This window comes from Podarcis muralis, chromosome 9 (genome assembly GCF_964188315.1).
Source record: "Podarcis muralis chromosome 9, rPodMur119.hap1.1, whole genome shotgun sequence".
NCBI lineage: Eukaryota > Metazoa > Chordata > Lepidosauria > Squamata > Lacertidae > Podarcis > Podarcis muralis.
The window spans coordinates 23,417,953-23,433,603 of NC_135663.1; the positions used below are offsets into that span (position 1 = coordinate 23,417,953).

A 15,651-nucleotide genomic window follows, 5' to 3' on the forward strand; every position below is an offset into this window, starting at 1 on the left:
CACAGTTTAACTATGTTCTGCATGAAGAATTACGTTCTTTTGTCTGTCCCGAGTCTTTGAACATTCAGCCTCAGTGGATAACCCTGAGCTCTAGTGGTATGAGAGAGGAAGTAAAGCTTTCCCCACGGTATAAGCTTTTAGTGGGTCTGTTCTGAAGAGAACGTGGTTGAATACCACCCAGAATCTGATGGAGATGATCAGAACCATACTAACAAATATCAGTCACATATTACCCAATATATCCTCTAAGTCAGGGCTGTCCAAGTTTTTTAGAGGGAGGCTCCAGCGATTGAGCAGGATTGAGCAGGGGCATCCCGCAATCGACCAGTAGATTGCGACCGACCTGTTGGACAGCCCTGCTCTAAGTCATACTTGGAGCAAAACCATTGAAATAAGTGGATTTAAGTTACTTCTTGGTTGATTTCAATTGATCTAATTTAAGTATGGCTAACATCTAACAATCACCCTACACTGTTATAATATATTAACGAGAGAGGCTTTGAAGATGATGTACAGTGTGGAGACAGAGCGGACCCACTAAAATTAATGAACATGACTAAGTTAGGTCCATTAATTTCAATGGCCTACTCTCAGTTAAAATTTAGTTGAATACCTCCCTATACATCTAAAGCTATATAAGACCTATCAAGGCAGACTTCTAAAAAGGAGGTTCAACAGAAAACCTACCTTGAATCACATGAGAATTGTCTTTCAGAAAGAAGTTATACAGGTATTTTGGAATAAAGGCAGACATACAGGCATAGGCCAGGGCTTTAAAAAAGAAGAGGAGATCATTAGGAAAAGATAACATTATTAGCGTTACAGTAAAATTACACTTTATTTCATAAGCTACATTGTGAATGTGAAAGGCTCCTGTAATTAAAAAAAAAACATTTGCAAAAATTAACAACTACCCATGAAAAAAAGAGGGTTGGGTCTTGCGTAAAGCATGCAGAAGTCACTTTCCCACCCTCCCCTTTCCCCAGCAAACCCCTGAAAATTCTCTTCCAAAGGTAAGACCTCTGCTTCTGTACAGCACCTCCTCTGATTTTCAGAGACCCTCCCCACCTATACCACACTCCCATAACCCACCCCACTCAGAAGTGAGAAGGCTTACAAAGGGGAGATGCCAGAAGTAGGTGGGCAATCGGTTTCTGCTAGAACATTTCCCTGCATTTTTCCAAGCCAGGGCACCAGCAAGTGTATCGGGGACCTGACAAAGAGGCACCTATATTAACACATACAAAGGTAAAGGGACCCCTGACCATTAGGTCCAGTCGTGGCCGACTCTGGGGTTGCGGCGCTCATCTCGCTTTATTGGCCGAGGGAGCCGGCGTACAGCTTCCGTGTCATGTGGCCAGCATGACTAAGCCGCTTCTGGCGAACCAGAGCAGCGCACGGAAACACCGTTTACCTTCCCGCCAGAGCGGTACCTACCATATTTTTCGCTCTATAAGATGCACCAGACCACAAGACGCACCTAGTTTTTGGAGGAGGAAAACAAGTAAAAAATATTCTGAATCTCAGAAGCCAGAACAGCAAGAGGGATCGCTGCGCAGTGAAAGCAGCAACCCCTCTTGCTGTTCTGGCTTCTGGGATAGCTGCGCAGCCTGCATTCGCTCCATAAGACGCACACACATTTCCCCTTACTTTTTAGAAGGGAAAAAGTGAGTCTTATAGAGCAAAAAATATGGTATTTATCTACTTGCACTTTGACGTGCTTTCGAACTGCTAGGTTGGCAGGAGCAGGGACCGAGCTACGGGGATTCGAACCGCCGACCTTCTGATCAGCAAGTCCTAGGCTCTGTGGTTTAACCCACAGCGCCACCCGCATCCTCATTAACATACATATAACACATATAATAGCCTTCTTCACGTACATAAAACACCCAACTATGTTCCGTAATGAATTTCGCATCAGATCAACACAGGATGTGGTGGAAGCGATTAGCAATGTTCCCGAGCCGTATGATCTCTGTACAATGCATCTACACAAACATTCTTTTGATGGTGAATGACTGGTTGACTGTATTTCTATGCTGCTTTCTATGTAATGAATACCAAAGCGGCTTAAAAAGAATAAGCAACAATGGCATAACAAAGCATCAGAAGTACAGCAGAAATCATGTGCATATTCTCATGTTAGCAACAGCAATCCAAGTGGAAAAGTTATGCTAATATGCAATGAACCAGCTGGTTCTTATGTTGTTGAAATCCCTACATTACCGGTGAACCATGGAAGCCAGGTATGAGGGAGCAGTTGTGACAATATTATATGAGACATCCTGTCTATGTAGTTTCTGGAGTTCAGCGCATGCAGGAACTATTTACAGGATGAGGAGAGATGAGAGATGGGAAATAGCAGACATCTCGTCTGGAGAGAACAACAAACTAAGAGTGGAAAATGCTTACCTTCATTGTTGAAATTCAAGTATAAGAACGGCGCACAAAGGGAGTCAAGACCTACAAGGGACAAAAACAAATGAATGCACCAATGATGTTAATGTGATTTGCCAGATATTACGCAGTCCTCAGTTTTACTTCACTCACCCCCAACACAGCCATATGCTCTGTATAGAGAATGTGTATATTTTTTCAAGTGTTTCTCGCATGCAGCAATATGCATTTGCCTCAAAAAGCATGTGTGAAGCGATCCTGAAGTAAAATTTATTTTACTTGTCAGTCCCCCCTCCCACTTCTGTAATGTCCACCAACTGCAGAAAAACTCCAGGTATATTACATTCTATAAATCATTACTTAAAGGTGTAATTGAGATGTTGATCATTACTCTGTTTAGCTACAATTTATTCACTATGTGGAAATAATCTAACTGATATTTTAAAGCACAGCATGAAAACAACAGAAGAATCAACAATTCTTAATTCCATGAAAATTCACAAAACTCGGGTTTGTTTTTTTAAAGCCAACAGATTGAATTACTGCATTTCTTATATCCGAAGCTAAATATATATATATATATATATGTTGTTGTGGTTTATTCTACAGCATAGAAAGAAAACATAAAATATGGTCCTGATTGCTTAAGTAAATTTAAGATTAAAAAAATAATAATTCCTCAGCATAGTAAGTCAGCTGAACTAACCTTGCCAATATACAAGACCGGGATGCGAAACTACCCATGCTTTCAGTACCCGTCTAAATTTTGCGTGACCCTCCGGTGATGACAGCAATTCATCATACTGATGGCAGCGAGGAATGTCAACTTCAATCTACGATATAGGCAAGCACAGAAAAGGAGAGTGAGAGAAGTACTATAACAAAGCTCCAAAGTGGAATGTATGCTCAATTCCGCTCTGGGTTCGTAGAGTTCAAAGCAGGCATCAGTTTCCATCTGTTCTAGTCTCCCATACTAGTTCCAGGGTGGATCTGAGAATATGTCCTCCCAAAACTGCTGTTCTTTGCATATCACTGAATGGGAGAATGGAAGAAGTCATGGGAAATAAGGAAAGTTTTGTGCAAAAGAGCACAAATAGGTCGATTATGCCACAAACCCATAGGGTATCTTGGTGTTGTTGAGGGTAACATTTTTCCACTGGCATCCCAAAACTCTTGTCAATAGGGGCCACCTCACACTCAGGCGCATACATGTTCTTGGGCAAATGCACACCAGCACAAACAGAGTCTCCCTCTTCAGCAGAACCATACAGATGAAGGATTCTGATAGATTTTATTGTTCTATTACTCTTTTGAAGTACAGTGGTACCTCGGGTTACATACGCTTCAGGTTACAGACTCCGCTAACCCAGAACTAGTACCTTGGGTTAAGAACTTTGCTTCAGGATGAGAACAGAAATTGTGATCCAGCAGTGCGGCGGCAGCAGGAGTCCCCATTAGCTAAAGTGGTGCTTCAGGTTAAGAACAGTTTCAGGTTAAGAACGGAGCTATGGAACGAATTAAGTACTTAACCCGAGGTACCACTGTACATTGTGAAGGGTTTTGTGTGCCAGAAAGTTTATTTTATTATCTGTCCAATAATTAAGTTGTACTTGAATGTATTTTCATAATTTCACAGTTGATCATATGAAAAGAAGAATCTTACTTGTCTATCTGTAGGAATCGGAGTGTCCTTGTCAATAGCGTCATACTTTGCTTGAATGTCACCCTAAAATCCATAAGACATCAAAGCGGTAAGAACCTACATGCGCAACTGAACTCATCGCTAGAATTAATGCTACATATGCGGCACTAACAGAAATGCCAGCAAAACTCATTCATGCAGGAGTTTTGGCAAGTGGTCCAAATTATTCTCTGGTTCAGATGAGGTGCTCTCCCTGCCCATCACCCAAACCCTTCTCTCAGAACAATGCACAATTCTTTAACTAAAATACAGCAACAAACTACGATTTCATGGCCACAGGCTGTTTTCGGACACTTGTGAGCCTGTGTGGATGTCAAAACTAGGACAAGCACACCATATGGCCATGCTCCCCCCCCCCCCCACAATGCATATTGCCTGGAACTGGGCAAAGTATCTTTTGATCCAGAACTTTACCCCACTCCAAACACAAAAAGACTGAATGCTGAGAAGTGGAGTGGGAGAAAGGCGAGACTATACTTGATTGGGACTGGTGGTGTTAGGGAGAGAATGAGGGGGCGGCGTTCTGCATTAAATGATGCAACCATATTGTGAGCCGTTTGGGGCACATTTCTGTGAAAATGCGGTTTAAAAACTGGAATAATAAATGCTCTGCCCCTCCCCAGAAACAGGATTCAAGAGTAAGGAAGGGCTATTTCCTCATCAAGCCGTATCTTGCATGTATGTTTATGCCCGCATATCCCACTGAATGGTTTTCCTTTCCCCCAACTAAGCCTGCTCTTGTATCTCTGTGTGTAGGAGTGGAGAGGTTGGGCAAAACATTATTCAGCTATCTCTCAGGGAAACTGCAGTCATTGCACAGTTATTATCAGCAGCCTCTGCAGTTTGCAATTAAGAATCTCTCTCTCTTTCTCTCTCTTTCTCGCTTTCATTCTTACCTCTACTCCAAGTAAGGCAGCCCACGTTAGACCTCTCATTAGTGGAGGAATGTCGACTCTGGCTTCTTTCCAAATTTGATTTTTTTTGTATGGATAGGCCTGGAGACAACATATCATTTTACAGGACTGGAAATACTTTCAAATTGCATCTTATATTTCTATACTGTTTGAATCTATATCTTTTATAATAATATACACACAAACATGTACATCCATATACAGATTCTTAAGAAACACACCTGGTGTTGACGTCTAAAGAGAAATGACTGAGACATATTTCACTGCAGGAAGCATTGAGGGCAAAATGAAGATATAAACACAGTATATGAGGGAAATTGTATACAAATTTTGTTAGTACTACGCACCTTCAGCAGCCTGTCAAAAAGGACAATTCTGTTTAGCTGGTATTCTGTATCCCGCTCTCGGATTATAAGAGGAAGATTAGCAGCAGCAGATAATTCATTATTACTGTTTGAATGGGGTATATTTGACTGGCTGAAAAGATAATAGAGGATGTGGTTGTGATTTATTTTATTTCTTTTGCCCCAATACACTGAATTAACTATAGAAGAAATTGGGAAAAGCTGAAGCAATTAAGATCATCACACACACACACACACACACACACACACACACACACACACACAGTGAAATCAATTCTCTGACTCTCTTATTCTAAATGGAGACAATGTCATAATTCATAAATCAGAATACTTTTTTTTTGCAATGATCAATAAATGAAGTGCTGGGAAGCATTTGATAGAAATATATTACTAGCTCTGAACATCATACCTGTCTACTCAGCAGTTTTATTTAAAGCTGTGGGCTAACCTAATGAAAGCAAGGGTTTCTGTTCCCATAACAGAACCAAAAATGGATCAATGACTTCTGCTGCTTCACAATCCTGACCAGTGGGAAACATTCCAAAAATCTCAACGATCCAACTGTAAACAAATTGTTTACAGCACTGACCTCTCCTTTAAACTAGTATTTTCCTTCTGATAAGTCAGTCACACAGATCACCGAGAAATAGGCAGAGTGGACAGGAATACCATAGTCCAGTGGATGCTACCCTTTTTTGACCCGAGGGCCATGTTCATCTTTGGTTAACCCCTTGGAGGCCGCATTCCAGACTCACACATATTCCCACATGAGATGTTAGCCACCCCTGGCCTAAGATCTCAAAGAAAATGGCTTATTCTATGTACTTACTCATCTTCAAGCAATGGGTAAAACGCCTCTCCACTGACATCTTTCAGCCTCTGTGGAAGGTCATAAAAACACTTAAAATTACATTCTGCATTTAATGTAAGGAAACAATTGTTGGAAATTTCCATTCCACCTTTAGTTGCAGACATGGAACTGTTGCGTGTCACATGTCTGTTTACATTCCAGCACAGTTTGCTGGGAACTTCCGTTGTGTATTGCTTTTGCTTTTGACTCTCTCTCTGAGGAGACGGAAAGAGAGACGACATGTTTCTTTTGTCCTGATTTATGCTTAATAAATCCGTAGCTTGTTAGTATGTTTCCACAAGCCTCACACCTCTTCTATTTGCGCAGTATGCTCTGCTGTTATAGTGTGCTCAGGCTTTGAAGTTTGAATCGCTGACTTTGAGGTCAGGGTCAAAACAAAAAAAATTCCTTCCAGTAGCACCTTAAAGACCAACTAAGTTAGTTCTTGGTATGAGCTTTCGTGTGCATGCACACTTCTTCAGATACAAAATACCTGTGCAAGTTTCTTGGTGAGGTTGATGGACTTCCATTTCATGCGGCTCAATGTGGTGCCTTCCATAGTTCCAGTTACAGATGGGTAGCCGTGTTGGTCTGCCATAGTCAAAACAAAAAAAATTCCTTCCAGTAGCACCTTAAAGACCAACTAAGTTAGTTCTTGGTATGAGCTTTCGTGTGCATGCACACGAAAGCTCATACCAAGAACTAACTTAGTTGGTCTTTAAGGTGCTACTGGAAGGAATTTTTTTTGTTTTGACTATGGCAGACCAACACGGCTACCCATCTGTAATTTGAGGTCAGGGGTTCATCATGGCTGGAAGGGCATGATCCAGCTGGGGGCTAGCCAGCTGGCATCTCGACCACCAAAAGATGCAGACAACAACAATGACCATTTTGTCAAGTCAGTTATCTACTCCAGCCTTCCCTAACTTGGCGTCGTTCAGATGTTGAGACCTACAACTCCCAACAGCCCAAGCCAGCATGATCAGGGATAATGGATGAAAGCTCAAAAACATTTGGAGGGCACCAGATCTGAGAAGCCTAATCTACTCTGTATTTATCTTGGACATGATTTCAAAATACTATCTTGCTTGTTTGAGCCTTCAGAAACAATGCTTGCTCATTTAGCCCTCCAAAAAGGGTCAAAAGAAACAAAATTAGCTATTTAAATAGGTGAAGGCATAGTATTAGCTATCCCTTAACCACAACTAAGGCTTGGACCTGGGCCTGGGCTGTGAGATTGTGAAATCCCTCTAAAAGGATATTAGCCTTATCCTCTATGGATTTGCCTACCAAAGGCTGCAAGTTACTATATTCAAGTCATGATGAATATGTTACTTTCAGCTGGCAAGCATCTGAATGCCAATTACTAGGAAACAACACACACAAACAGAGAGGGGGGGGGGGAGAAGAATCCATTTCCTAAGTTCCTTAGGAAGCATGGATGATGCCAACTGCAAATATAAGCCTGGTTAAGCCTGGTACTTTCAACATATTTAGCTTTGTTTACTAAACACAAGGAAAATAAACATGCTAAATTAGATCACTCGCTCGGGCATCAGAAAATGTTCTGATGCAACCTGAAAACCGTACACTGAAATAAAATAAATCAAATTAATAAAACTACTAAGGTGATGGTGGTCTTTTGAAGCTATCAGGGCTCTGCTGCCTATAGCCCCAAAGATCAGGTGTTAAATTAACTTTAGTCTGCAGTGCAGCGTGATTAAGTTTAATATCACCTTATGGACTATGTTCTTATACAATTCATGCCCTAGTCAGAAACTGCAGCACAATCTTCTCTTGGGATTTGCAGTGCAGTTTAAAACTCTTTACATCATGCAGCACTGATCCTCTTTTGATTACAGTCTATTCCAGCAGCAGGGCTTGGAGAATTCCAATTGCTAACGAAAATCGTTCAGCTAATACTGCAAAGTTTGGCTAGGAGATTAGTGAGAGTCAGACCAGATTTTCCCCAAAGAGAAAGTTCTCTGTATTTAGCATATATATCAATTTCTACTGGCATTTCAATGTGAGGAAAAGCTCAGCGAAATAACAAAAGTCTTTTATTTGTTCAGATTTTGATGTGTTGATGAAAAACACAGAATGTCTGTTAATACACTAAACGAATGTTTTCATGTTTCCTTTTGTTGCTCATAAAATGACTGCTTTTAATTTTTTTGTTCAAGTTACATATGGATTTATGTAAACACTTATATCCCACCCTGTTTGTTTTTTAAAAAAATGCATAAGGGAACTTAAAAATAAAAAGACCAAGAAGGAGAAGACATTCACAATAAAATTGAACACCACAAAGCCCAGCTCTACGAAGTCAAGAGTTCAAAATCATCAGATTGATATCAAATGGCTGTTGGGAGCGAAATTCTTTCAAGAAATTGTGAAAAACCATCAAAATGGACCGCCCAGTCAGGATCTGGAATACCCTATCACGCAGTTTATGCAGATGAATTATGAACATTGTCAAACAAAATAACAAAAAATAGCATACAGATTTTTTTTTTTTTTTTGTTTTAAATATGTTCGTGAATCTCCTAATTCTCTCCATACCCCCTCGGCTAGTAATGATCCGGAGCCCTGCAAATGTCAAACTGTTGCAGCAATGTTAAGAATACTCCATCTGATTCCCAAACATGGCAAACACATTTTATAAAAACTTAAGACCAAAATGAAGGAAAGTTCTAAGCCCGAGTTCAGTCTTATCTTAAATCGCTATGACAAGATGACTAAGTTACTGCATTCCAACAAAAGCAAATGAGTAAGTGAATTTGCAATTAAATAAATAGTGAAAATTTAATGGGGAAAAGTGAGGAGAAAAATGAGATGTGCTCATGTATTTTGAAAGCTCTGGGGGTAGACCCACTAAGTCATAGTCAGAGAAGATGCACTGAAATCAACAGACATGACTAACTTAAGACCACTGGCTCGGTTTGAGACACCCCTTTTCCTGCAAACATTTACATTATTGGTCAGGAAAATATATACGGTAAACTGCAAATATTTCAGCACATGGATAGCTCAGCTGGTTAGAGCGTGGTGCTGATAATACCAAGGTTGCAGGTTGCCATGTGGGACAGCTGCATATTCCTGTAATGCAAGGGAGTTGGATTAGATGATCATCAGAGTCCCTTCCAACTCTACAATTTTGTGATTCTATTATTCTTACGTTTCTGAGCTGGCAGAGGGAGAGAGTCACAGTTGTGTCGTCGAAAAGGAAGCTTCTATCCCGCCCTTGTCCAAAGCTCTCCCCATCCTCAAACAGAAAACTAGGAAGAAGGGAGGAAAAGTCACAGATCAAAATGATTTGAGAAGATAGGTTTTCATAAGGACATCTTTATATAGGTCCTTTTTTATATCCAAAGGTATATATTTATATAGGCACTAGAGGGACTGAATAATGGTGAATAAAATAGTGAATCAAACCCCAAAATTACTACATCTAGTTTACATGAACCAATGCTGTTTGGGGGGAAAGGAAAATTTCTCCGAACCGCAATCCTTGTCTTGTTTCGAATGGGGATGCTTCTGTTTTATTTCCACTGGCATTTGATATAGATTGCATTTTGCTCGCCTTCAGATTTAGGGAAGTGATCTCATCTATTCCAATCTAAAGCTGGTCAGCAGCAGATACAGCTTGCACCTAAATGAAGTTTATTTGAGCTGAGCTGGGAATTTAAAGCAGAAGTTTAAACAGGAACAGAGCAAATTCTGCAAGCTAAAATAGGGATGAAAGTCACTGATGAGCAAGCCTTCATTTAAAAGAGCCTTTAAAAACAATGAAATTATGTGACCAACCCCAGGATTTGGAGACCAGCCATTGAAAGGCAGGCAGGAATTGCCATTTCAGTTTCTCTCCCGCTCCCCCTTTTTAGGTTCCATATCATCTAGAGTCAACACTGATTTGGAAACATATTAAAGTACTGTATACATTGACTGGCAGCTGTCCAGGGATTCACAGAGATGTATTTCCTTGTCCTGCCTGTAGGGCCAGATTGAGACCTTTAGCAGCCTAAAACATATATGGTGCCTCCATAGATGTCCAATTCAAAATATAAACTGTAAAATAACATTTTATTTTTTGAAACAAAACACAACCTACAACAAGATGGAAACTAATGTTTATTTCTGTACACTACCATTTTATTTATATTTGGAAAAGTTTCCTCCTACATTTTCTAATTGCAAAGCCTTTGATCAAAGCCTCAAAACTAATCTTACATAACACATCTACTTCTATACTTGGTAGAGATAAGGCATGCAGCCTGGCTTGTTGCAATAGCACAGCTTTTCTGTTGGGGTTTTGAATATACTTCAACTGAAAAAATGAACGCTCAGCTGAGCAATTTGTGACCATTCAGGTTAAAAATCTGACAATGGAAAAATTATGTGGTGCCAGCCCCCTTCCCTTGATGCCATAAGCACGTGTTTATTTTGCTTAATGGTTAATCCAGCCCTTTCCACCAGAAGATACTAGGAATTGAACATTGGGATTTTGTGCAGGCAAAGTGTGTGCTCTGTTTTCAAGCTATGGTTCTAAAGGATTGCATGGTGCTTGACAATGCAACTGTTTTTCAGACTCTGGACTTCTATTTCCCCCTTTAAAGCCACTTTCACTTCACTGTATCGTTTAACTTTTTTACTTCATGCTTCCATTCCTAAAATCTGGGGGTTTTTTTGTTTCTTACATGGGAAGAGTGCAGATGGGTGGTTTCGAATGAATGATTTCCTTGTTGACAAGCTCTTTCTCCAAGTCTCCTCCAGCCAAGCACCAGAGATAATAAACTTCTTCTATCGACCTTTCTGCTAGGTAATCAGAGTTTTCCTCTATTAACAGAAGCCAACAAAGACAGCCTTATAAACTTTCCAGCAACTCTTTCAGTCTTCCTTCCCCCAGCACTGAAAACTCTGTTGTTGCTTCTAGAAACAGAGTAATAGGTCTGAGGAGCAATTCTTCAGACCATGTTATTAGAGATAAATGATCTTCCCTTTGGAAGTGCTAGATGGAAAATCCCTGGGAAAACAAAAGCAGCTGGACAAACTATGGAGTCGCTTGGGCAGGCAGTGACAGAATATCTCCATCTTTATTTGATAGCAGAAATGATATACACCAGGGAAACATTTATTAAATGCTTCATTACTTAAAAAAGGCTTCTCTCCTCTGGTTTAATGGGATGCAGTGACAGTAAATAACAGAACGCTTAATGTTCACTGAATTCCTCTGAAATTTGTGTGTGTTTCAATTTAACAGCAATCTCTGACTAAAAGATAGCTGGGCAGAACAATCCTATTGGGGCAAGCAGAGGGAGAATTTGGAGCAAAAGAACTGCCAGATCCAAAGTCCTGCTCAACCTGAATGGCTACAGCAGAAAGGGAATGGACACTGCTGGAGGGGAAAATAAGCACGTTAGCTCCACAGCTTGGATATTTCACCTCCTGTACGTTTCCAAGCACAATTCAAAGTGTTGCTGCTAACCTTTAAAGCCCTAAACAGCCTCAGCCCATGATACCTGAAGGAGCATCTCCACCCCCATCATTCAGCCAGTGCCGAGGGCCTTCTGGTGGTTCCCTCACTGTGAGAAGTGAGGTTACAGGGAACCAGGCAGAGGGCCTTCTCAGTAGTGGCGCCCGCCCTGTGGAACACCCTCCCATCAGATGTCAAGGGAATAAACAACTATCAGACTTTTAGAAGACATCTGAAGGCAGCCCTGTTTAGAGAAGTTTTTAAAGTTTGATGTTTTATTGTGTTTTAATATTCTGTTGGAAGCCTCCCAGAGTGGCTGGGGAGACCCAGCCAGATGGGCGTGGTATAAACATTATTACTATTACTATTATTATTGTTGTTATTATTTTTACTCCACTGTTGGGGGGCATGTCTGAGGAGTGGAAGGATTTGGGATCACATGGACCAGAGAAGACAAAAGATCAGTGCAAAGAAGCTTGGAAATACCAGAAATCAAAAGGGAAAGCAGTTTTAAGCCAAAAACTAAAAACCCCTACTCTGATAGCCTTGCACACTTCTTCACTTTAAGACTACATAGTACTATGAACCAAATAAATTCTTTTTCTGGATGTCATCTCCCTTCATGCACTAAAAGGCTTCTCCTGTCCATGTGAGGCTCCTGATTCAATGAAAGTCCCTCACTGGCATGGGGAAGACAACCTTGGCCGATTTCTCTCCTTCCCATATTGTTCCTGGGGGTCCACCCCCAACCCTCCAGAACAGTGTGGGAAGTGCTTCTGGGGGATGTAAAGGGAAAATCAGCAGATGTTCCCTCCTCCCCTTCTGCTGACAGGGATGCTCCTGTTGGAAGAAATGACATCTGGATCCAACCCATTTTTTAAAATTTATTGGAGAATTCTGCAATTGCAGACTGCTGGACAGAGAGCTTTGAACAGGGTGGCTTTGAACAAATTGCTAATTTGTGATCTGACTTGCCTCACAGGATTGTTGTAGAATTAAAGTGGGGGTCATCTAACGTATGTTGTTGAAGAAAACCCAATATTTTGATACAATTGTCCAAATTCACCTACCACTTTGCAAGATATATTCTGCCACCAAACCAATAGTGCCTAAAGACATACTGTACATGCTCACAATATTCATCAACAACCAGAAAATATTCACACAGAAATACACATTATGTCGACAGCCTGCAGGCTGAAAATTTGCCTATGATGACAAATTATATATTAGATCATGATTAATCCTAGACTTTAAATCTGTTACCTCATTTTTACCTTTAAACAGCTGGCTAATATCCTCAGGAAGAGTTAAGTTAGCACATCTTAAAGTGGGTGAGAAAAGGCTGGAAGGTTTGTGGAAGGCTGGGTATAAAGATGAGATTTCACTAAACACAGGGTCATTCAGTAACCTGTCAGGAGTAAGTCTAAGGAAAAAGAAAAAGGAAGGAGGAGGGGGGAATCAAATCTCTTTTGGAAATCAGCTGTTTCGAAAATACACTCTTGAAAATCCAAATGTAAATTGGATGTGGTACAATGTGCACTTTTTTGCTTTATTTAAGAACTCGTGCAACTTTCCTGCTGTGTTTCCTAATTATTATTATTATTTATTAAATTTGCATACCACCCTATCTGTAGGTTCTCAGGGCAGTTCACAACATAAAATTACAATATAAAAATCCATAATACATAAAACAAATAATTAAAACCATTAACAATGCTAACGTATGCAAACTAATACTAATACACTTAACAATTGAAACAACAATTTAAAATATTGCCGCCCCTTCAAAAACACTGATCTTACCCATGGGTAGGCAAACTAAGAGCCAGGAGCTGGATTTGGCCCAATCACCTTTTAAATCCAGCCCGCGGACAGTCCGGGAATCAGCGTGTTTTTACATAAGTAGAATGTGTCCTTTTATTTAAAATGCATCTCTGGGTTATTTATGGGGCATAGGAATTCGATCATATTTCCCCCAAAAAAATATAGTCTGGCCCCCCACAAGGTCTGTGGGACAGTGGACTGGCCCCCTGCTGAAAAAGTTTGCTGACCCCTGATCTTACCACAAAGAGGCTGGCCCATGCCCTCATTCCACCCCTGAAGTGCTGCCCCCCCCCAAGGGACAAACTCTTTGGTGTCTCCCTTTGGGTGGTGGCCCCGTCCCCAAGACAGGCTATATAGAGCTAGCCCAGAAGCTGGGGCAGCAGGTGTTACCAATGCTGCCTGCCTTCATAGGGTCCTTATCCCTAAGCTACTCTCAGCAGCTGCAAGTCCAGGCAGATGGAAGTCCCCAGGCAGCAGCTGCAGGCAGGTCCAGGCACCTCAGTGCGTTCAATGAGGCTTAATCCATGGGTGCAGTATTTCTTTTGTTTTCCTCCCAATTAGCAGTTTAATGTCTCCATTGTATTCTTTTTTTTTTTTTAGCTAGACGATAAAAATAATTACCAACCACAATGTTTTGCAACTGTGTTACCTTCTAAAAATACAGCCAGCCCTCAAGCTATAATCAGTTGCTCGTTTGTGCATTTAACTACTTAGGTGAAGTTATGCCCCACAACAGCAATTTCCACGAACATGAATTTCTGTTTCAGCGCCTCCAATTTATTGGAGTCGCTCCTGAGATACTGAATGTCTTTCCTCCTAGCATACAACATTGCTTATGCGATCACTCTGATGAGCTGTGAAATAGGGCTAATCGTAGCATGTGAAGTGGCCCGTGAATTAAGCTTATGTCTAAAACGCTTGGAAGAAAAACAAATAAGCATACCGTAAGTTGCTACAGCAAATTGCATTTTAAATTCTACATAACTTTCTTACCTCCTCATCCAGTTTATGCCAAACACACATGAGCTTCTGCCTGCTGCTTTTTACCTGCTTGTAGAACTACGCCTTTTAATGCCTGATGGGCACATGCCTTGGGTATGATTATTGACAAGAGCACTGGACATTTGTTTAAGCAGAGGGGAAGGGAACGTAATTAAATCTAAACCCTGCATTCTTACCCTACCCCTGGAACAGATGCCTGGTGCTGTCACTGATAGTCTGTAGACCACACATTATATCTCTAGAAACTCATCTATAAGGTGTGAATGAAAAAACAAGAACAAGTATATTCATAAAGTTTGCAACAAGTATATTCATAAACTGTTTTCACAGAGCTATGGCTTTTGGGAATCCATGATTGGCTGCAGATGACTTGGTGGCAAATATGGATTTGCGAAATAATTGATTCATAGATGTGGCTGTGCCAACATTAACCAGGCACTGTCATCTCTACACAAACATAAACAGGGCTGGAGTCTTTGTTAATAGACACAAACTGCAAAATTAGCAAGAAGACGTAAAAATAGACCGTCATATATGGCTCTCATTTTTAGGTAAGTAGGAGCAGATGGCTGCAGTATGGCAGTTGCATTTTCCTTATTTTAAGCATCATTATTCACTGTACTTTAAAAGGGCACTCACCGCTTAGAAGGGTGGAATGTAAGGCACTTCTTCAGTAGCGTTAAAGTATTTTCAGGAAGTTCCTGGTTGAGAAAAGTATAGATATTGTTGTTGAAGCAAGCGTATGCCCTTCAGTGCAGCATTTAAACAGGAATGCATTTCAGTTCGAAATGAAGCAATCAGGAGTATGATTTTCTTGAATTCTAAGAGCCAAGGGTTTAACCTATATCTTCTAGGTTGGGTATAATTTGTGGACAAACCAATTTTCATCATATACTGATTTTGACAAGAGAGAAGGGCTTTCATTTATCGGACACACATTAATGATGAACATACATTAGCTTTGCAGATATCAACCTGAGTATTTAGACTCAGAAATCACTTTGAAATCAGTAGTCCCACCATACTTTTTTTCTTTTCTTTTTCTAAACTCTGACCAAATAGTATATTTATAGCAGCAGGGGCAGCCAACAAGGTCCCTTCCAGATGTTTTTGGATTCCAA

General features: G+C 40.6%; 1 protein-coding gene across 4 annotated transcripts in view; it reads right to left on the reverse strand.

Annotated features, from left to right (window-relative positions):
• TBCK (TBC1 domain containing kinase) overlaps positions 1-15,651 on the reverse strand; it is an 85,396-nt gene that overhangs the window by 38,138 nt on the left and 31,607 nt on the right. For all 4 annotated transcript variants that reach the window (XM_028743222.2, XM_028743221.2, XM_028743223.2 and 1 more), the window contains 11 exons: positions 15,170-15,231; positions 12,979-13,127; positions 10,926-11,064; positions 9,407-9,506; positions 6,208-6,257; positions 5,361-5,490; positions 4,996-5,094; positions 4,061-4,123; positions 3,104-3,230; positions 2,413-2,463; positions 688-771 (listed from right to left, as the gene is read on the reverse strand). In XM_028743222.2, coding sequence (XP_028599055.2) covers positions 688-771; positions 2,413-2,463; positions 3,104-3,230; positions 4,061-4,123; positions 4,996-5,094; positions 5,361-5,490; positions 6,208-6,257; positions 9,407-9,506; positions 10,926-11,064; positions 12,979-13,127; positions 15,170-15,231 — 1,054 coding nt within the window. The remainder of the gene's footprint in view (positions 1-687; positions 772-2,412; positions 2,464-3,103; positions 3,231-4,060; positions 4,124-4,995; positions 5,095-5,360; positions 5,491-6,207; positions 6,258-9,406; positions 9,507-10,925; positions 11,065-12,978; positions 13,128-15,169; positions 15,232-15,651) is intronic.